General features: G+C 35.6%; 1 protein-coding gene across 2 annotated transcripts; it reads right to left on the reverse strand.

Annotated features, from left to right (window-relative positions):
• Positions 1–1948: 1948 nt before the first annotated feature.
• Positions 1949–21706, reverse strand: olfm3b (olfactomedin 3b). 2 transcript variants are annotated; one of them, XM_068213718.2, is made up of 6 exons: positions 21610–21706; positions 8056–8199; positions 7331–7486; positions 6802–7021; positions 6011–6117; positions 1949–3129 (listed from the first exon to the last, which is right to left on the reverse strand). In XM_068213718.2, exons 1-6 carry the CDS (start codon positions 21637–21639, stop codon positions 2452–2454), a joined length of 1335 nt encoding a protein of 444 aa, XP_068069819.1. In that variant the 5' UTR covers positions 21640–21706; the 3' UTR covers positions 1949–2451. The 2 variants fall into 2 exon arrangements, with proteins under 2 accessions (XP_068069819.1, XP_690154.2); XM_685062.8 differs by lacking the exon at positions 21610–21706 and adding an exon at positions 16874–17292.
• Positions 21707–21941: the final 235 nt, after the last annotated feature.

The raw sequence follows: 21941 nt of genomic DNA on the forward strand, positions 1-21941 counted from the left end.
ACCCTTCTAGACCATGCGCCACGGCGCAAAGCAGATTTTCCTGTCCTTAAATTAGCAAATATGGATTCTGATATGCCCTGAAAGCGTTTGCGCCCTGCGCTTTCCGTTTTGCGCATGGACCGTCAAAATAGAGCCTTAAGCCATGATACATAATACAGCACGCCATCTAGTACTTTTTGTTTTTTCATTATTGCTTACATACAGTTCAGAAAAACAGCATCAGTTCATATGTGAGTTTATATTCATTCTTACATCATAATTTGACAGAAACTTTTCACTTAAGGCAGTAACGATTGCATTAGCATTTGCAGAGGATGTGTATTAAAGGTTGTTTACATAAAGTTGTACTAATGCTTTCTTATTGTTCTGCTTCGTAAGAGCTACATGTATCGTCAGGAATCATAGATATTCATATTTTCACTCTCAATGTGCCATTAGTCATTGACTTGCATTTTATGAATGACCAAGGAACACAACATCAGCTAAACATCTTCTTTAAAGGGTCATGAAACACCAAAATGCATTTTTTGAGATGTTAACAGCAAAATATACATCCCATGTTGCTAAAAACACTTTTAGGACACATATATTTAGCTAACAAGGTAAAATTGGTTGTTTTTGCGTTGTTTAAAGCAAATTCATTTTTCCAGTTTGAAAAGGCAATGAGATCATTGTGTAAATTCCAGCGTGGGGATTGGCATGATTGACATCATTGAGTATTCAGCACATCTTTTTATTAATTCATCAGAAGGACTTGTTTCGAACCAGTTAATATGCATGATGTACTCCTTTTACCAGTTACAGTGTTCAGAGAGACATCACGTGTTGCCAACCGTAATTAAAACAAGTAGAAGAAGAAGAGTTGTTCGGAGACATGGGTTGTTTATAAATGTGCCACAACGAAGGTTCTGTTTCTATTTCCCCACGATGAAAGTGCTGCTGTCACACCTGCTGCAGTGCCCTCTTGTGGACTCTTAAGGGCACTAAGTCTTGTTTTGGTTGTTTTCATTTCCTGTATGCCTGCTCACATGATCACTCCTTGTTTCCAGCTGTTCCTTGTTGTCTAATTGGTTCTGTCTTTTATAAGCCTTGTCATGTTGTGTTTAGTTTGCCTTTGGATTTTGCTTTGCTCTGTCCTGTTTTGCTTTGTCCTGTTTTGCTCTCCCCTGTTTTGCTCTCCAGTTCCTCATGTTAGGTTCGGTTTGTTTGTTCACTTTTAGTACCGTCTCGATGTTTTTGGATCCCTGTTAAGATTTAGTTTGATTCAGTGCTTTTAGTTTTTGCACTTGCGTTTGTTTTGTCAGTTTTTGTACCTTGCCTGTTATTTGGATCTTCTTTGTTTACTTAATATATTAAACTATATTATGCTGCATTTGGATCTACTCCTTGTTTTTGTAATACCTCATCGTGACAGCTGCTCGCTTGTATGTTTGTAAGGAATATTTTTCACCCAAGAGCTTTTAAAATCTGGAAATGGTGAAATCTGGATTTGCCACTCATTTTCTTTAAAAAAAAGATGCAATTCCAGTTTGTGTTAATTGTCCCGTTTCTATGGATTTGGCAAGTGTGTATTCTTTGTTTATGTTTATTCAGATGGCAAAGTTAGTTAGTATTGTCAGCAATACTCTTTCAGTTATAAAAGACATAACTTAGTCAAAATAATTTAGTTACTAAGTTTACAGAATGTTACTATAACTACAATATTATGGATTGAAAATCCTCAACTTCTTCACAGCTCTCAGATCCAAAGAGTAAATGCTACTCTCCAAATCCCTGTCTATCTCCCCTGCGTCAGTGTTTGTGTTGCCACTGTGAAAATCAGCATGTGCACGTAATAAAACTCTGCTTTTCATATAAACCCTTTCCTCTTTCGCCACTCCCACCTAAACAAAGCTGGACCCAGCCACTTGCCTGACTTTTCACACAAGAACACCCTGGTGAGACAGTGGGGGTTTTATGGCCCTTTAATATTCCCCCAAAGAAAAAGGTCACCTTCATGTTGGAGTAAACGATCAGCAAATTTACACTTTTGATTTAACTATCCCTTTAATTCCATGAATATTTGACAAACCAAAACAAAGTGATGGAGTCTGACAGATCAGTATGTGTGTAATGATTTTTTCTAGTTTTAAATATAGTTTTTAGTATTAAGTATTAAGTTACATTCTTTGTTAAATCAAGTATTACAGCTGAACATCACTGTCACACATTGAAAGTTTCACAAACAACATTTAAATAGAGTCTTAAAAGTTCATAAATGTCAATATCCAAGTCTGATTTTGAATTTAATCACAAATGTTTGACAAATGACATTTCCAGAGGCCCCCAGAGAACCTCCAACTAAACTCATCTCTTGATTGTAACATAAAAATCCCATTATTTCAAAGCAATACCACAGTAATTAAATAGTGTAACTGTAGATAGATTTCCTCTCACCTCAGGCTACGTCTCTCAGGATTCATCGTCAGTTTTAATAATGTGGAAAAGCGTGACATTGAACAGTACCTGGTGGCCGTTGTTCCATCCGTAAAGTGCACGATCCCTGGCATTGTAATCCAGCATGGACATGTGAAAGTACTGGTTATGAATAGGGATGTCCATGTACTCATAGGTGGATGTTTTGGTGGAGTAAGAGTAGTAAACCTTGGCTCCGGTCAGGTGTGAGTTGGTGATATAGAGTGTGCCGCAGATCATGAAGGACTCGCCTGCATTGCGTTTGGAGTATTCTGTGTTCCAGGAGTTCAGAACCTGGATAGTCTGAGGATCCAGTCGGCTGATCACTATATTCCCTGCATTCTGATTGGTGGCATAGATGGCCCATAAACCGAGCTCGTCAGCCATCAGGTCAATGTCAGAGAATCCGCCCCAGGTGTATGGATAGACATTGTGGAATCCTGCAGACTCCAGGGCTCTCTGAGTCGTGACCCGGCCACTTTCAAAGCTGTATCTGACAATGATGTTGCTCTGGTATTTGTTGTAGTACAGCGAGCCATTGTAGACCACATGATTGGTTCCTGCCCAGTGGAACGGGAGGTTGTAGGTTTTGGACTCGACTCCTGCTACGAAGTCGCTGACTGATTTGTACTCACGGACAATCTTGTTGTTGGTATAGCTGTCCATGTACCAAACCTGCATTGGAACATTTGAGTGTGAATTAGATTAGGTTATTTTAGCAATAAACCTTTGTGAGCTTTAAGGTTGATAGTAGAAGTGGGTGCCTCAGAAGACTACAGGCTTTCATTGAGGCAAAGAGTGGCTCAGAAAAATGTTGCTTTGTAGTTGTGTAAATATTCATGCTAACTGTTGTCTAAATATTTTTTTGGTTGATTGTAATCCATCACATACTGTACATTTTTAATCTGACTTGACTTTATCAAGATTAATGAGTACACAAGAAACACAAGAACTAAGTAATTACCGATTACTAAACTATAGTGAATACATTGTAGGAAATAATGAAGGTGTTTGAATGTTTGATTTGATACTGCCTGTCAAAAAAAGTTGTACATTTTAATATTTCGTAGGACCGCCTTTAGCCTTGATTACAGCAAACACTTGCTGCAACTTCTTTAATGTCACAACATTTATTCCTGGCCAGAATTGCGTCATTTTTTAGCCATACTCTTGTTTTGATAATGGGAGTGGTTGGACCACTGTGCAAATTCTTCTCTAGTACATCCAAAAGATTCTTAATAGGGTTAGGTCATGGACTTTGTGGTGGCCAATTCATGTGTAATAAGATGTCCGACTCTTTCACTGTTTAAGCCAGCTGAATTCTAGCTTTGTCATCTTAGAACATGCCCATACCATTAGGGAAGCAACAATCAATTGATTGATTGATTGATTGATTGATTGATTGATTGATTGATTGATTGTTTCATTCATACATTCATTCATTCATTCTTTTTCAACCGCTTTTCCAGGGCCGGGATGCCAGGGCAGCAGTCCTAGGAGAGAATCCCAGACTTTTCTCTCCCCAGACACTTTCTCCAGCTCCTCCGGGGGGATCCTGAGACGTTCCCAGGTCAGCCTAGAGACATAGTGCCCCCAGCGTGTCCTATGTCTTCCCCGAGGTCTCCTCCCGGTGGTACATGCCTGGAACAACTCCCTAGGTAGGTGTCCAGGAGGCATCCGAAACAGATGCCCGAGCCACCTCAGCTGACTTCTCTCGATGTGGAGGAGCAGCTGCTCTACTCCGAGTGACAGAACTCCTCACCCTATCTATAAGGGTGCTTGTATCCGAGATCTTGTGCTTTAGGTCATGACCCAAAGCTCATGACCATAGGTGAGAGTAGGAACGTAGATTGACCGGTGAATCGATTTAATTGATTCATTAATTTTATAGCCTGGTTATTCAGCTTATTCAGGTAGTCACTGGGCACATTCTTTGGGCACACAACATTGCCGAACATAGATTTGAACAATGCAGCATTCCCAGATCACAGCACTGGCCCTACAGGCTTGTGTGGTAGGCATCTGCCTCTCTTTTTACCCTGATGTACACATCATTCTGGAACAGGGCAACTCTGGACTCATCTGACCACATGACCTTCTTCTAATGCTCCAAAGCCTAATAATAATCATCCCTTGCAAATTGAAGCATTTTATCCAATTAGCTTCATTGATAAGTGATTTTCTTAAGGCTACACAGTAGAACTGTGAAACTGCTCTTAATAGAAGGGTTCTATTAACCCTTTAATTGCCTGCTCCACCAAATGATTGTCCATATTTGGACTGTTTTAAATAATGGTTTACACACAAAGCAATCACTACACTTGATTTTGGTTTTACGGTAAAAAAACAAACGAAACAAAACAAACAAAAAAAAAAAAAAAAGAAAAAAGAAAACATGTTAATTTTGATTGTGTTTTAAAAAAATAAATTGGTCTCATGTTTTCAGATTTTTCATAGTATATGTATTAATTCCAGTACTTTTACCATAAACCGACATATCAACCATTTGGTAGAGGTTGATATTTTAGAAATTATAGTATGTGTTAAAAGAAAACACGTCAAGTTTATTAACTAGCAACTTTAGGAGCTATGAAATTTAATCCAACTATGTTTTCTTGGTGGAGCAATTAGAGGGTTAACATAGCCGTGAGTCCTATTACTGTTCTTTTTTTAAATTTGATTTCACCAGATGTTTAAGTGATCTCAATCATTGAAGTTTTTTTTTAGATTGACATCTTTTCTACAATCACAGGATGTCTTTAAACATGGTTGTTTAAGAAAGACAAGCTACTCTCTGCATCAGTTATGGTTAAATAACTTACCAGCTGAAACATAATTTTCTATGTAATAATTATTCAATGTTAGGTACTTGCCTTGTTACTTAGTTAAATCCAGGTGGTGTTTTTATTTTATTATTTTTATGGGGAGTGTATTATCTGATTAATAACCATTTTATTTGATTGCAAAATTCCCTGTACTTTACATATACAGTATGTTTTATATATATATTATATAATTCCATTAATATATCAATGTTCTTTCTTTGATTACATAATTCTCAAAGCATTACAGGATGAGAATTTTATCTAATACTACCTTAATTTTAGGCAGCGGATGCCCTTCCAGCTGCAACCAATCTCTGGGAAACATCCATCCACACTCTACCCATTTTACCTGTACTGCATGTCTATAGACTTTGGGGGAAACCGGAGCAAGCGCAGGAAAACCCACGCGAACACGAGGAGAACATGGCAAACTCCACACAGAAATGCCAACTGACCAAGCCGAGACTCAAACCAGCGACCTTTTTGCTGTGAGGCATTAGCGATACTAACTGCACCACCGCGTCACCCCCTATTTTGTTTTTCTTCTCATATAATAAATATTGATTTTTACACAATTAAAAAATATATGGTATATTTGGTGTGATAGAGCTGTGAATTCTTTAAAGTCCCCATAGAAGTGTTTTTTTGTGTGTGTATAAAATAAAATCCTGGGGGAAATGAAACAAATGTTCTGAGAAACAATATTGCTGTTGCATAGAGCTATATGTTACCTTGTTATTCTTCGGTGAAGCCTGAGGATCTGTCATCCATGCTCCAAACCTCGTTCCTGATGTCTTCACAGTGATAGGCCCAGTGATTTTCATCAGCTTACCACATGCTGACACAACAGAGAATGATAAATAATGTCAGCTCTTGTATAATCAAGTCAGCCCAAGACAAGGGTGTCCAAACTCAGTCCTAGAGGGCCACTGTTCTAAAGAGTTTAGCTCCAACTGTCTGAAAGTTTTGAATTTGTCTAGTAAGACCTTGATTAGCTTGTTAAGCCGTGTTTAAATAGTGAGGGTGCTATATTTTCAAATACTATAGAATACCACTTGACCACTTCAGCCACTTAAATACTCCCCATAAACAATAAGGTGGCTGTCATTTTGGGAAAAGATTTTCAAAATGAGACTTGGCATTTTTTCAGAGGATGATATTGTGTGAAACAACACATGGTTTGATAGACAGGATGATATTTGACCATAAAGGTGGTTGGTGTCGTGTTCTTTTTGAGTGTGAACACGCATTAGCTTAGGAAACAAAATTTAGAAGACAGTAATTTTTATTTTTATTTTTATTGGTCATTTCAAATATTAAGCTTAATGGTAAACTTGAAAAACAGCTTTGGAGAATTTGATGTTCAACTAGAAACTCCATTCAACTAGATGGGAGCTACACTTGCATGCCTGAGAGGCATCACAAAGAGTGAAATGACTAGCCTAATGGGACTGATAATGTGCCGGACACTGGCCTTCCAGGAGCAGGATTAGCCTAAGAGTTTAGAAAGTTTAAAACTCACTAAGTTTGTTCATGCAGTTCCTCAGTCTTCCCTCCAAGCCAAGGACCCTTTGCTGGAGCTCCTCATAATCATACGCTCCGATCTCCTCCTGAATGGCCATCAGCACCACAGAGAGATTCCTGAGCTCCTCCTTGAACTGGGAAATGAGTGAGGCATCAGTTTTATACTGCTCCAAAACCGGAATCAGCGGCTGCAACTCATTCATCTTCCCCTTCAGCTCCTGCAAAACCAGACAAGCGATTAAATTAAGTCACAAGAAGAGATTTGCTTTCATTAGTAGAAACAGATGCTTCACTGGTAACATCAAGATGTTCTGAATATAACACAAATAAAGCATGACCTTTAGGGGTTTACAGGATTTCCAGGAATGTTGGACTGCCTTTTCAAATGATTGTAAAAAAGCTATTCATGAAGTGGAATTTGATTCATTCTTGGAGAGTAATGACAAGTGTGGCTTTTTCAGACCGCTCTGTTCATACGAGAAAGAGCCATTGATTTTCTCCGAGGCATGACTTTAATGGTAGCCCACCTGAAAGTTTTTAGTCAATAATGTTCTTCGGTTGGACTCGATTTGTCTGAACTTTGATCGGAGTCCTTTCATCTGGCTCTCCATTTTCATGACATACTGGAAATCCCTCTGGGTCCTCAGGTTCAGCACTTCGATTGACTGCGACATGTTCTGAATCTTAAGAGAGGAAGATGGGCCGAAATGAAGTTAGGATCCATTAATCATTCTTTGAACTGCAAAAAAAAGCAAGATGCGGTAGATTTAAATTACATTTCCAACTGGCGTAAATCAGCCCTGACACTGTGTCTCTGAGGAATTCTCCATTTCCATAATTCCATTCAACACAACCAAAGCAAAGATAGATTTCAGAGACAAAAATGGGACTATGTATGGGTTGTTAACCCTATTACCTCCTTCGCTAGCCTCCACCAAACAAAAGAAGATGGTTTATTGGTCTCTAAAATCAACTATCATTGAATATTATTTCAACTGAAAAGAAAAAGCGTAGGAAGGAGGAACAAGAGGGGGCCTTAAACACCCTTTAGGCCGTTTTTGCATTACCATCATCTTTATGCTCCTCCACAATCAGCTACAGAGAAGCCTGTGGCATTTTTAGCAGATGAAAATGGTGAGCAGTTTCGCATAATGCTTTCAAATCTCTGCAATGAAAGCTTTTGTTATCCAAACCAGATCTCAATATAAAACGACTTTAGCGTTCTTAGACACACATTGATGTGCGCACACACCTTCTCCAGCAACTGGCGGAGCTGCTTGCTCTTTGCATCTCTGGAGCACAGGCTCTGTTCTGGTGCCACAACCGTACAGATGCAGCGACCGTCGGCATCCTGTGCTGAACTGTAAACCTGCCAGCCTTCCTTTGGTCTGATGGTCTGTTCATAAAGAAACACAGCAGAGGCATGCAGATCTTTATGTTTGTGAAAATAAAGTGAAAAAACATTGTAAGCGAAACTTTTAATGCAATGAATCTATTAATGTGACATAATCTGATTTTCATGCCTCAAGCATGCTTAAAGGAGCAGAGTGAAACTGAAATGTGACTACTTTGTGATGCATTTACATGGTACATCATTTACTGCAAGACTTTTAAAAAATGCAAAGAAAAAGCATGATGATAGTTTTACTAGGTTATGCACAGAGTTGTTCTATTGTAAATATTTTGTGGACTTTTTATATTCTGACAATATATTGTCAGAATTATTAACCCGCTGTTTATTTTTTTCCACAATTTCTCTTTAGTGGAGAGATTTTTTTCAACCCATTTCTAAACATAATAGTTTTAATAACTAATTTCTAATAGCTGATTTATTTTATCTTTGCCATGATGACAGTAAATAATATTTGACTAGATATTTTTTAAGATACTTCTATACAGCTTAAATTGACATTTAAAGGCTTAACTAGGTTAATTAGATTACCTAAGCAGGTTAGGGTAATTAGGCAAGTTATTGTATAACGATGGTTTGTTCTGTAGACTATTGAAAAAATATATAGCTTAAAGAGGCTAATAATTTTATTTGCTTTGCTTTTATTCTAGCCGAAATAAAACAAATAACTTTCTCAAGAAGAAAAAATATTATCAGACATGCTGTGAAAATTTCCTTGCTCTGTTAAACATCATTTGGGAAATATTTATAAAGGAAACATATTTAAAGGGGGGCTAATAATTCTTACTTCAACTATGAGAATTATTAGCCCCCCTTTAATTTTTTTCTTTTTTAAATATTTCCCAATGTGTGAAATGTGTGTATTTTGTGTTGACCACTCATCATATAACCCTGAGTTACTTTTTGGTTGGCCAGTTTGTTTCCAATGAGTCTGCTGTTTTCGTTTTTGTTACTGCAGACTAGTTCAGTAAACATAAAGAAAGAAGATATGTCCACATAACTTTAGTATTTATCCTTATCGCAAACAGTAATCTGGTAGTGTTTCATGCCGTTCAGCCTTATAATCTTAAAATGTGAGCAAAATCACCTGTTTTTCATCACTTTAGATATTAAGCTGGAGAATCATTTAAATACTAGCTCTTAAATGATGTTTGCGAAGTAGCGGTTTCTGCTGTTCTGATGTCAGCTGCAGGTGTGAATGAATGGCGGAAGAAAGTAGTTCCTTATAAAAAAGAGGTTTTAAGACTCTCTGTGTTTGATTTTCTTTTTTAATATACATGATTATACCATTAAATTATACCAGTGAGTTGTATAAACGCAATATCACATGAGTAGCAGTGTGATGTGGCTGTATATTGTCACTGGTGAGACACTAAGTCACGCCTCCCACCTGTGCCGATATACAGCCATAACGCACTGCTACTCATGTGATATTGCTCATGTGTATATGTATGTATACATGTATACATACAATATATAACTGCAGCAAGCTTCAAACTAAAGATTGAAACAACAGTTTGACAAATCTTGTGGCTGTTAAACCACAACATATACAGTATATTTTAGGCTTTTTTTTTAGACAAGAACGTACTTTATTTCTTTCGTTAGATTTCAAATTTGTGATTTATTTATAAGCATAGCATCTGTTTAAAAAAAAAATGCTTTGATATGAGAGAGCCTCTCATTCATCACCTAGACTACCCTTCAGATAGGTATTCTTTCTTGGTAGTTATTCTGGGGTCTGATGGATGTCTCTACAGCATTTAAATGTGAAAAATAATTTGTTTTCAATATTTGGTAGTAATAATTAGCTATTTTCTCCAGAGTAAATAGATTTGACTGCAATGTTAACTCTTACAGCTGTACAATAAATGCTATTCAAAACTTGGCCACTATTTTTTGTTCATATTTAGCATTTTTATGCTGTATATTTTGGTGGTTTATCAATGGCTTTTGTCCATCTGTAAATATGGTAGATTAATCTATGACTAAGCAAGGCTTTTTCATTCCTCAATACTTTATATTAGTTTAACCTAATGGGTAACTAGTTAACTATTTAACCAACCACATAGTTAGATAGAGGTTAACTTAATGTTGATTGAGCTTGGATTGATTACTTCATACTTAATGTGTAAATTATACAGTGTATTGTGTAAATTACTGATTACTGTCAGATATCGACTCAACCCAACCAAATTTTTTTTATTTATTTATTAAACTTTTTAATCAACAAATTGGTCTGTCCATATCTGAACCAAAATTAAAACCACCAAGCAATTGTAAATAGAGCATTTAACCACTTCATATAGAAGACATTAGCCAAGATCACAGGTGTCAATTTCAGTTTCTGGAGGGCCATTGCTCTGCACAGTTTAGTTCCAACCCTGCTCCAACACACTAAAGCAGTGATTGGGACTTCATTATTTTTGCCTAAAATAAAGATCACAATTTTCTCACAATTTTGTAGATGCAAAGTAAAGGTCAATATGAATAGGCTATTATTAGTGTTATTTCTCAAACATATGTTAAAACAACAATAATAATAATAGGCCAATGTGTAGATCTACTGTTGGTTAAATGCTACATTTTGTATATACATGGAACGATAGATTCGGACAGACTAAATATGTCCTGTTTGTTGATTCACAGTAAAGTGATGACATCAGAATACAACTATTCATAATTTTAAAGTTGAATTATCATATAGACATATGCTTGTCATCTGTCATTGACAGCATTATTAGATCATTTTTCTTCACTGGTAAAATGAGACATTTGTCATTATCAGTTTCTCTCCTGCATTATATTCAACATTATATAGGCTAGAGTAGTTATACTGACCCAGTAAACATTTGTTGTAATGCACATTTTTCAAACACTTTTGTGTTTGCTGAAAGAAAAAAACATATCAAGTGATTTGCGTAATTATACTGTAACTCTAAAATCTGATCGTTTAAATGATGCACGCGCCTGTTGCACTTTACTGCCGTGTGCGTTCATGTCTGCTGTGAGGAAAAAAAAAAAACCATACATGCAAATCATACTTCCCGCATGGCTATCAAACGATCGCTCTGTGCAGAAAACTGAACTTTATGTACAACTTCATTACCTGTTATTCACATTCTATACAGGTTCTGTTCACTAAAGTAGCCATGGCGTGCACGCGCGCGTCCTCTCTGAGGTAAACAAACAGTGCGTCAGCTCACGTGTGATTTTGCGGCTGCGAATACATCATTACATTAAGACAGAAATGACATTTTAGGGTGAATTATACACTTAAATTTGTTAAGTGACACGTTTAACACCATTTGGAGGTGTACATGTTGCCTAGCAGCATATGTATAACAATAAAAAGACTTGTGCAACTCACCTTTATGCTTCTCTCATGCTCTTGAAAATATAATTGGCTGAATCGTAGAAAAGCTGAATTAAGATTGTAGGATCGATTCAAGATCTCAATCCTTTTTTTGATAAATCGTGCAGCCATTGCAGCGGTCACACTGGACTTTTCTCCACATAGACTTCCATTCATACGCATGTGAATGCGTCAGACCGGAAACACAAGCTACTGTAGTGCAACAAGTTTCACAGTTCGCTGCGTTGGAAAGCTAAAGCTTGGTAAACTCTGACCCGCGAAATCACATCACATGATTGCGTGAGACCAATAAAAGATTAAAACATGACCTCTCAGTACAGAAATTTAATACATGGACCATTTGCTTGCTTTTTTAAATGTCTAATCCCTCTTTTCGAAGTGCCATACAACAGAATTTCACACGCACAAACTCTAGTGCAGGGGTGGGCAAACTCGTGCCTGGAGGGCCAGTGTCCTGCACAGTTTAGCTCCAACCCTAATCAAACACACCTGCTTATAGATTTATTGTGATCTTAAAGACACTGATTAGCATGTTCAGGTGTGTTTGACTAGTGTTGGAACAAAACTCTGCAGGGACACTGGCCCTCGAGGATCAAGTTTGCCCACCCCTGCTCTAATGTGACCGCAGCATCACCTGTAGGTCTCCAACAAGCCTGAAGGACTTAGTTTGATCAGGTGAGCTTAATTAGGCTTAATTAGGGTTGAAACTAAACTGTGAAAAGAGCTGCGGCCCTCCAGGAACTGGAATTGACACCTGTGGCCTAGACAATATAGTTTTCCAACTTAATTCAGTTTAAGTTTTGTGCTTATGTCAGTGCAGTTAAATATATAATTTTACTGGTTATCAGGAGACATCTCAAACTGTTCCTGGAGGGTCAATGTCCAGTAGAATTTTGTTCAATCACACAAGACTAAAAGGCTCCTATTGAATCTGAAGGCCTTTGGTGTATACAAAATCAGAGCAGGTTCTGTATTTCAATATAAACTTACTTCTTGAGCGCTAAAAATGTTTGCTCTAGATTATTTGTAGTATGAATAAAATGCAGACGGGCGACACAGTGGCTCAGTGGTTAGCACCGTCACCTCACTGCAAGAAGGTTGCTGGTGGGTTTCCCCCGGGTGCTCCGGTTTCCCCACATTGCAAAGACGTGCAAAGACGTGACAAAATTAAATTGGCCATGGTGTAAGTGTGTGAATGTGTATGGATGATTCCTCCTAGTACTAGGTTGCAGCTGTAAGGGCATCCACTGTGTAAAACATATACTGGATAAGTTGGCAGTTATTCTGCTGTGGTAACCCCAGATGAATAAAGGGACTAAGCCGAAGGAAAATGAATGAATGAAATGCAGACATATTCCACTCAACGCATTATTCAGAAACTCAGCCAGAAGTAGTAGGTCAACCAGGTATTTACCAACTAAATTTTTCATATGTTCATATTTGCTGTTTTTGACATACTCTATCCGCTTGTTAAGTGTGATGCCACACAAATCAGATTTTTGGTCCAAGCACTTTATCAAACTGGATAGGGAAGACTCAACAAATGGTAATAATAAACGTTGACAAAGTGATTAAAAAAAAAAAAAAAAAAAAAAATATATATATATATATATATATATATATATATATATATATATATATATATATATATATATATATATATATATATATATATATATATATATATATATATATATATATAAATTTTTTTCATTTTTGAATATTTTCCAAATTATGTTTCCCAAATTTTATCAATATGTCTGATAAGATTTTTTCTTCTGGAGAAAGTCTTATTTGTTTTATTTCAGCTAGAATAAAGCAGTTTTTATTTTTTTAACGCCATTTTAAGGACAAACTTATTAGCCCCTTTAGATATTTTTTCGATTGACTGCAGAACAAACCATCATTATACAATAACTTGCCTAGTTACCCTAACCTGCCTAGTAACCTAATTAACCCAATTAAGTCTTTAAATGTTTCAATATTCACTGTCATCATGGCAAAGGTAAAATAAATTTTTTATAGAGATGAGTTATTAAAACTATTATGTTTAGAAATGAGTTGAAATAATCTTCTGTCAGTTAAACAGAAACTTGAGAAAAAAATAAACAGAGGGGCTAATAATTCAAGTGGGTTAATAATTTTGACTTCAATTGTATATAAACTAACACAGAACAAGTGGACACAATACAATATGTAAAAAACTGAAAAAAGTCCACAAAAAATTAACAAATGAACCATATATATATATATATATATATATATATATATATATATATATATATATATATATATATATATATATTTTTTTTTTTTTTTTTTTTTTTTTTTCCATTCATTTTTTTTTCAGTTTAGTGCCTTTATTAATGTGGGGTCGCCACAGCGGAATGAACTGCCAACTTATCCAGCACATTTTTACGCAGCGGATGCCCTTCTTGCCACAACCCATCTCTGGAAAATATCCACACAAACTCATTCACATTCATACACAACCGACAATTTAGCCTTCCCAATTCACCTATACCAAATGTCTTTGGACTGTGGGGGAAACCGGTGCACCCGGAGGAAACCCACACGAACGCAGGGAGAACATGCAGACTCCACACGGAAACGCCAACTGAACTAGGCGAACAAGTGACCTTCTTGCTGTGAGGCGACAGCACTACCTACTACCGACATCTAAATGTGCTGCCTACTTTTTGAATGGGAGGTAGGACAATCTGACAAGGTATGACAAATCAACAGAACACCGGAAACAGTATTCCATACGTCACAACTTAACAAGCGGATATTTAAGTGCTTTCATTTGGATTAAAGCTAAACTTTGCAGGACAGTGACCTCCTATAGGGACAGCCCTACTTTAACATGGAAGAATATTCAGAAAATTCATTTAGATTCATGCACTCATCAAACTGAATCCAATTCAATCGCGAGCTGCTAAACCACAGCAGATAAAAGAAGAAAAAACAAAGAAGTGTGTTTTGACTACAAATAGCCCCCGTTGCAACACCTTCATGATAAAGCCTCTCTCTCCACCTTCATCACCTAAAATTTCCCTAGATTGTCTACAACAATAAAGGCGCTTTGTAAACACCCACATTCATTCTTTTTTTTTCCCCTCCACTCTCGCAGCAGGCTCTGAAAGGCCGGCTCTGGGGACTAGCCTTTTACAGGCGAGTTGAAAAAAAAAAAAAAAGTGGGTGCTTTACACACTCTGGCACACTTCCTGAAGCTGCTGCAACTACCAACTAACTGCAATTTCAGCAAATTGTAACATATCCAAGTTGGATGGGCACTTCCTGCTAGTTCACTGTCATTATGAGATATGAGCCGAGGGATTCTGCTCCTCAAATAAGAACTGCAGCTGGGTTTATTAAGACTAAATGAGAGATTCTCGTGACACTTTCAGATACTACAGGCTTCTTTTGTTTCCAGTCACATTCAGATGAATTCTCTGGGTTTTACAAGACAAATAGATAGCTGTTTGTCAGCATTGCAGATTTTGATCTTGACCCAGTGCTGAAAAAGACCCCTTTGGGATAGCATACAGATTAATAATGATGCCGAGAACAGGCTGACAAAGAAAACATTTCTCTCTTAAACTCTTTAGCAATGTCAGATGCTGTTGTTTAGGGGTTTTTAATATTCTAGATGACCTAGATGTCCAAAAATGATCATCCTGCACTCTCAGAAATAAAGGTACAGACGCTGTCACTGGGGCAGTACTTTTTCAAAAGGTACATATTGATACCTAAAGGTTCCATAATGGTCCCTCAAAGGTACTTTTTTAGGTACATTTGGGCACTAATATGCGCCTTTACTGTAAATTCTTTGGGTACAAATATGTATCTTTTGAAAAGGTACTGCCCCAGTGACAGCTCCTGTACCTTGATTTCTGAGAGTGTGGTGTGAAAGACCCCCATCTTAATATATAAAAAGCATCTATCTATCTATCTATCTATCTATCTATCTATCTATCTATCTATCTATCTATCTATCTATCTATCTATCTATCTATCTATCTATCTATCTATCTATCTATCTATCTATCTATCCATCCATCCATCCATCCATCCAACCACCCACCCACCCACCCATCCATCCATCCATCCATCCATCCAATTTAAGTAGTTATTATTATTAATCTAAGTTTATTTTTTATATTTTATTATGTACATTTTAGCTTTAATTCTATGTTTATTAATTTATTTAGATCTTACATTAATTTAAATTATTCATAAAAAATTCAGTGTGTTTTTCCCAAACATTTCCATAGCACTTTGCAGTTTAAAAGCCTTGCTTTCCTTCTCACTTTGTATCAAAATATTTTAGTGTCATATTAGTGGATTAATAATTTAATATGTGTTTTAGACTAGTTTTAAAAATTAGCAATCGGTACATACAGCATGAACTGTTACACTGCCTTTATATTACAACTTAAGGTATTTAATGGCTGTTTTTAAAGGCTACTTCTGTACTTACTGCAGAAAACACATCTTCATTTGGATGACAGTATAGGCTACTATAGTCTAATAATATAAACTAAAAATACACTAATGTTGAAAAATACACAAATAAATTAATAATTAAAATAATTAACTAGTATATTATGGTTGTAATAGTGTACAGAAAATAAATAATGGGAAGAAAATTGTAATTATAGTTCATTTTGTTCTGTGGAAAGGCATGCGATTTACAATACCATATTTATAAACTATTGTTTCCCAAATAACTTTTTTTTTTATTAGGAAAAAAATAAACATATAAGTTCTTATTTATTATGACGTATAAATTATTAAAACACATCTAGCAGCAAATAAAAAAAAAACGGAGTACAAAATGCATTGTTGCACATACTTTACTTTTTACTATGCATTTAGGCAACAAACAGCTAATGCTCAGTACTGTACATGTGGATGCTTACAACCGTTTAAACGCCGGAAATAAAACTGATTGAAAACTGAATCGTTTAATGTCGTCCATTCAGTATAACATAATGTTCTTACCAAAACATTTTTTCCCTTATGGATATTTACATAAAATCCAGCCAGCTTAGTTGCATTGCATCGTATTAACTCCCTCTCTCTAGACTTAGGGTGTCACTAAATGATATTATCGCATTAACATAAGAATACCTCACAAAAATGACACCGAGAGCCTTATTAGTTACTTTGCGTCCACACTCAGCCTTTCATACACCCTGTTCCTCTGACTCAGTGCTGTTTTAGCAGCCGGACTCAGACATGTCAAGTTTTTGTGTATGTGAAGTCAGTAAGACTCACCGCGGAAGGGCAGTAGCCGAGCAGGGCGAGAAAACACAGCGGTTTCAGCACCACGAACAGCGGCCGCATTCTGCCTCGAGTCTCCCGCCTACGTGTCTCTTTCAGCCCGATTCCCCGCGATGGTTCAGATGGAGCTTGTCCGTTCGCTGGGACCAGAGATTCTCGACAGAGCCGCGGAAAATGCGAGCGCTGTCATCGTCGCTCCGGGCGCAGAAAAGTTTGAGAGATGTGTGGAGACTCTCGGCGGATATTACATCATCGCTTCACTGTGGGGTTACTCTACTTATCTGCCAAACTTGATGTGTGTAATAAGTTCACGACTTGTATATACTTTAGGTAAAAGCTAAAGACTAAGGTTTAGGCTGTATGAACAAAATGTCCACTATCTCGTTCTCATAAGAAACGAATCTGACTCCTTTAACCTGTTTTATAGCATATTTTAAAGAAATTATAATAAGAATTGCAATTTAATTATTCTTTTTAAGGAGGCAAAAATAACCAACAGTACATTAACTGGTAATTACTTAACCATATGTAAAACTTTATTTTTAAATGATATAATAACAAGCATTATCACACATTTTCTAAACGCCAAATATCATCAATTATATCAATCATGTTTCTACAATGATTTTAAGATTAAAGTTTCTTGTGACAATTTCGTGACAATCAACCAAAATGAATTCACCAACATGAATTACCTCAAATAAATCAACCAAAATGAATCAACCAAAATTAATTTACCAAAATATATCAAGCAATGAAGCAAAATTAATTCACCAATATGAATCATTTATTCATGTTCTTTTCGGCTCAATCCCTTTAATAATGGGGTTGCCTCAGCAGAATGTACAGCCAACTTATCCAGCATATGTTTTACACAGCGGATCCCCTTTCAGCTGCAACCCATCTCTGGGAAATATCCATATACACTCATACACTACGGACAATGTAGCCTTTCCAATTCACCTGTACTGCATGTCTTTGGACTGTCAGGAAAACCGGAGCACCTGGAGGAACCCCACGCAAACACGGGGAGAACATGCAAACTCCACACAGAAACACCAACTGACCCAGGCGAGGCTCAAACCAGCGACGTTCTTGCTGAGAGGCGACAGCACTACCTACTGCACCACTGTGTCACCCCAGTAATATGGATCAACCAAAATGAATAAATCAAAATGAATTATTCAAAATAAATCAACCAAAATAAATTCACCAAAATTAATCATCAAAAATTAATCAACCTAAATTAATCAATCAAAATTAATCGACTAAAATTATTTTACCAAAATTAATCAACTAAAATTAATCAACTAAAATGAACTCACCAAGATTAATCAATCAAAATTAATCAACTAAAATTAATCGACTAAAATTAATCAACTAAAATTAATACACCAAAATTAATCAACCAAAATTAATCAACTAAAATGAATCAACTTAAATTAATCAACTAAAATGAATCAACCAAAATGAATTTACCAAAATTAATCAACAAAAATTAATTCACCAAAATTAATCAATCAAAGTTAATCAACTAAAATTAATCAACCAAAATTAATCAACCAAAATTAATCAACTAAAATTAATCAACTAAAATTAATACATTTAAAATTAATCAACTAAAATTAATCGACTAAAATTAATCAACTAAAATTAATACACCAAAATTAATCAACCAAAATTAATCAACCAAAATTAATCAACTAAAATGAACTCACCAAGATTAATCAATCAAAATTAATCAACTAAAATTAATTAAGTAAAATTAATCAACTAAAATTAATACACCAAAATTAATCAACCAAAATTAATCAACCAAATTAATCAACTAAAATGAATCAACTTAAATTAATCAACTAAAATGAATCAACCAAAATTAATTCACCAAAATTAATCAACAAAAATTAATTCACCAAAATTAATCAACCAAAGTTAATCAACTAAAATTAATCAACCAAAATTAATCAACCAAAATTAATCAACTAAAATTAATACATTTAAAATTAATCAACCAAAATTAATCAACTAAAATTAATCAACCAAAATTAATCAACCAAAATTAATCAACCAAAATCAATCAACCAAAATTAGTTAACCAAAAGAATCAAAGTAGGGATTTTGAATCACCAAAATGACTCAAAATAAGCGCTCATTCCATAATTAATATTGAAGTACGCATGGTATTATGTTACATTTTATGTCTAAAAAGTTTGATAGGGTTGGAAAATTCTATTGGACTTTTTTCTGTAAACTGCATTCCATCAGTGCATCTACCTGATCAAAACTAGTAACAACGTGTCTCATTAATAAACTGTTAGGCTAATATTAAACAATGGAAACTGGCAAATCTAATGCATGTTGAGTACATGTTCATCTCTGTCCTGGCTAACTTGTTGCTTTGCTGCCTAGCTTTTTGTTTACACTTGTTGTATAATTTATAGTGAAATGCGTGCCGTTTTATTGTTAAAGTAACAAAAAGTGACTGAAATTTGCCAAATAAAGTAGCCTAAATTTGTTTCTTATTTGATCAATCTGTAGCAAATGTTGGCATCACTCAACACTAAATACATTTTTAAGGTTTTCATCAGTAGTCTGTTTGGCCCACTGACTGAAAGTAGTGCAGGGAATGTACTTTGTTGCACAATATGAAAAATGGGTCAGAAAAGATCCTGTTTTCAAACCAATTTCACTCATAATATATGATGTAATATTAAACATGACTTTGGTTATTTCATAACACTGAAAATGAGACCAAATAAATGATGTATGTTTTTTTTGTATAGTATGTGCTTTATAGAATAAGAGGTTATGAATTGATGGCAGTCTAAAATAAAGCTCACAACACATTTCATTAAACAAGATATATGCTAAAATAGTCTCATCAGAAGTTAAATCATAAACCTAACCTCACCTCTGCTCACATTTTCAATTAGTTGCTTGGCAACAAGTGTGGTGCACTTATTTTAGACTGGGCTTCTCTTTATCTCTACCTATATTAAAAGAGAATGTCATTTTTTACTTTAGTGTTCATATCAGTATATGGTGAAACAATATACATAGAGACATTATTGTACAGTTAAAATATCCTGGGTTCGAATGATGTACGCAATAGAGTAGCTTGTCCTTTTTTAAATTGAGTTCACAGAATTATTCTATACTTTTTACAATATGTAATATAAGTATCAGGTTTCATACCAAAATACAGGGTTGATCATTTATTATACCATGCTGTAAAAGATTATTTTAAATGTTTTATTGTGTCTCTTTAAATGCAAATGAACAGCTGATCTTGCACCCTTTTCATATGAAGCCGTGGTTTACACTTCGTCAACCCAGTTACTTAGAACAACAAACAAAACCATCATGTGCTTTACAGTCTTGGCAGTCGAAACTCTTGGGGCTCTATTTTAACAAACCAATATACTAGTTAATAGCAACATTGTTAACATGTTAATAATAAATATTAAAACATTAACATTAAACTTTTCAATTATTTCAGACCCCTGGGGTAATTAGGTTATATTAAAGACACAGCAATACCATCAGATGCAGCACAATAGTTTTTTGGCACTATGTTAAACTTTCTAATGCCTTTATGGCACTCACGTACATCAAAAATAAATACAAGCCACAAATAAAGATGGAGGATGGTCTCTGAGTGGTTTTATCCTAATTAAATGATGAATAGACTTGGGCCTATTGATGTGTGCAAGGATTATTTATCTATAACCACCCCAGAGAATACTGAGGGTCGTGACTCGTGAGTCACTGGCATTGTTATTTTAGGGATCGCATGCTGAAAAGTTTGGGATCCCCTGGTCTAAAGCGCATGCATTTAGGTTGTGAATTTACGTTGGCAATTTTAATGATGGGAAAAAAGGTCAGTACATCCAAAAAGGTATACATGGGTTTTGATCATAACATGCGTTAAACCGATCAGAGAATTATCTCCCATTTACTTAAAGAATTGCCATTGTGCAATGATGGATTTGCTATTTATATGGCAGATTTCGTAAGCTGTGAAACAATTCACTAAGGATGAAACGTATCTGCTCATGCGTGACTACGAAACAAACTGGATTCCACAAAATCCTCTGTAGATGAAGGAGGTAGCTTTTTTATATTTACAGTTGACGTCAGAATTATTAGCCCCCTTCGAATTTTTTTCTTCTTTTTAAATATTTTCTAAATGATGTTTAACAGAGCAAGGGAATTTTCACAGTATGTCTGATGATATTTTTTCTTCTGGAGAAAGTCTTATTTGTTTTATTTTGGCAGTTTTAATTTTTTAAACACCATTTTAGGGACAAAATTATTAGCCCTTTTAAGCTATTTTTTTTATTCTCGATAGTCTACAGAACAGACCATCATTATACAATAACTTGCCTAATTCCGCTAACTTGCCTAGTTACCCTTATTAACCTATTTAAGCCTTTAAATGTCACTTTAAGTTGTATAGAAGTGTCTTGAAAAATATCTAGCAAAATATTATTTACTGTCATCATGGCAAAGGTAAAATAAATCCATTATTAGAACTGAGTTATTAAAACTACTATGTTTAGATATGTGTTGAAGAAATCTGCTCTCCATTAAATAGAAATTGGGGAAAAAATAAACAAGCGGTCTATTAATTCAGGGGGGCTAATAATTCTGACTTCAACTGTATGTAGATAATATTTTTTTACATTTTAATCCACATTTAATTTTAATTTTTGAACATATTTAATTACCTTTTCCAAGCGTGTTGCTGTGCATCCCATTGTGTGTAATAATGTCACATCCCCAGCTTGTTCCTGCTCACCCAATCAACGTTCTCCCTCACATACCACCTCCATCCAATCCAGTGAACCTTCATCAGACTACTAACGACTTGCACCTGTTCTTCATTACCCATGGACACTTTAAAGACCCATCTTCTTGGTTTTCTCGTCGGCCGGTATTCAAGTCAGATAGCTGTCTTCACCTTTGCTCCGGTGTCTTCTCACCTTTATACATAGTTGTTCCTCATGAGTCATCGAGTCCTTCATTCTGATCAAGGGAAGTGATTATTCTTATCTGATGT

This window comes from Danio rerio, chromosome 2 (genome assembly GCF_049306965.1).
Source record: "Danio rerio strain Tuebingen ecotype United States chromosome 2, GRCz12tu, whole genome shotgun sequence".
Classification (NCBI taxonomy): domain Eukaryota; kingdom Metazoa; phylum Chordata; class Actinopteri; order Cypriniformes; family Danionidae; genus Danio; species Danio rerio.

Coding starts and splice junctions, on each gene's coding strand:
- olfm3b (XM_685062.8), bottom strand. CDS start 16,942: ATGCGGCCGCTGTTCGTGGTGCTGAAACCGCTGTGTTTTCTCGCCCTG. Junction 7,487..8,055: donor TCCGCCAGTTGCTGGAGAAG/GTGTGTGCGCAC, acceptor TCCTCTCTTAAG/ATTCAGAACATGTCGCAGTC. Junction 7,022..7,330: donor TATTGACTAAAAACTTTCAG/GTGGGCTACCAT, acceptor CTGGTTTTGCAG/GAGCTGAAGGGGAAGATGAA.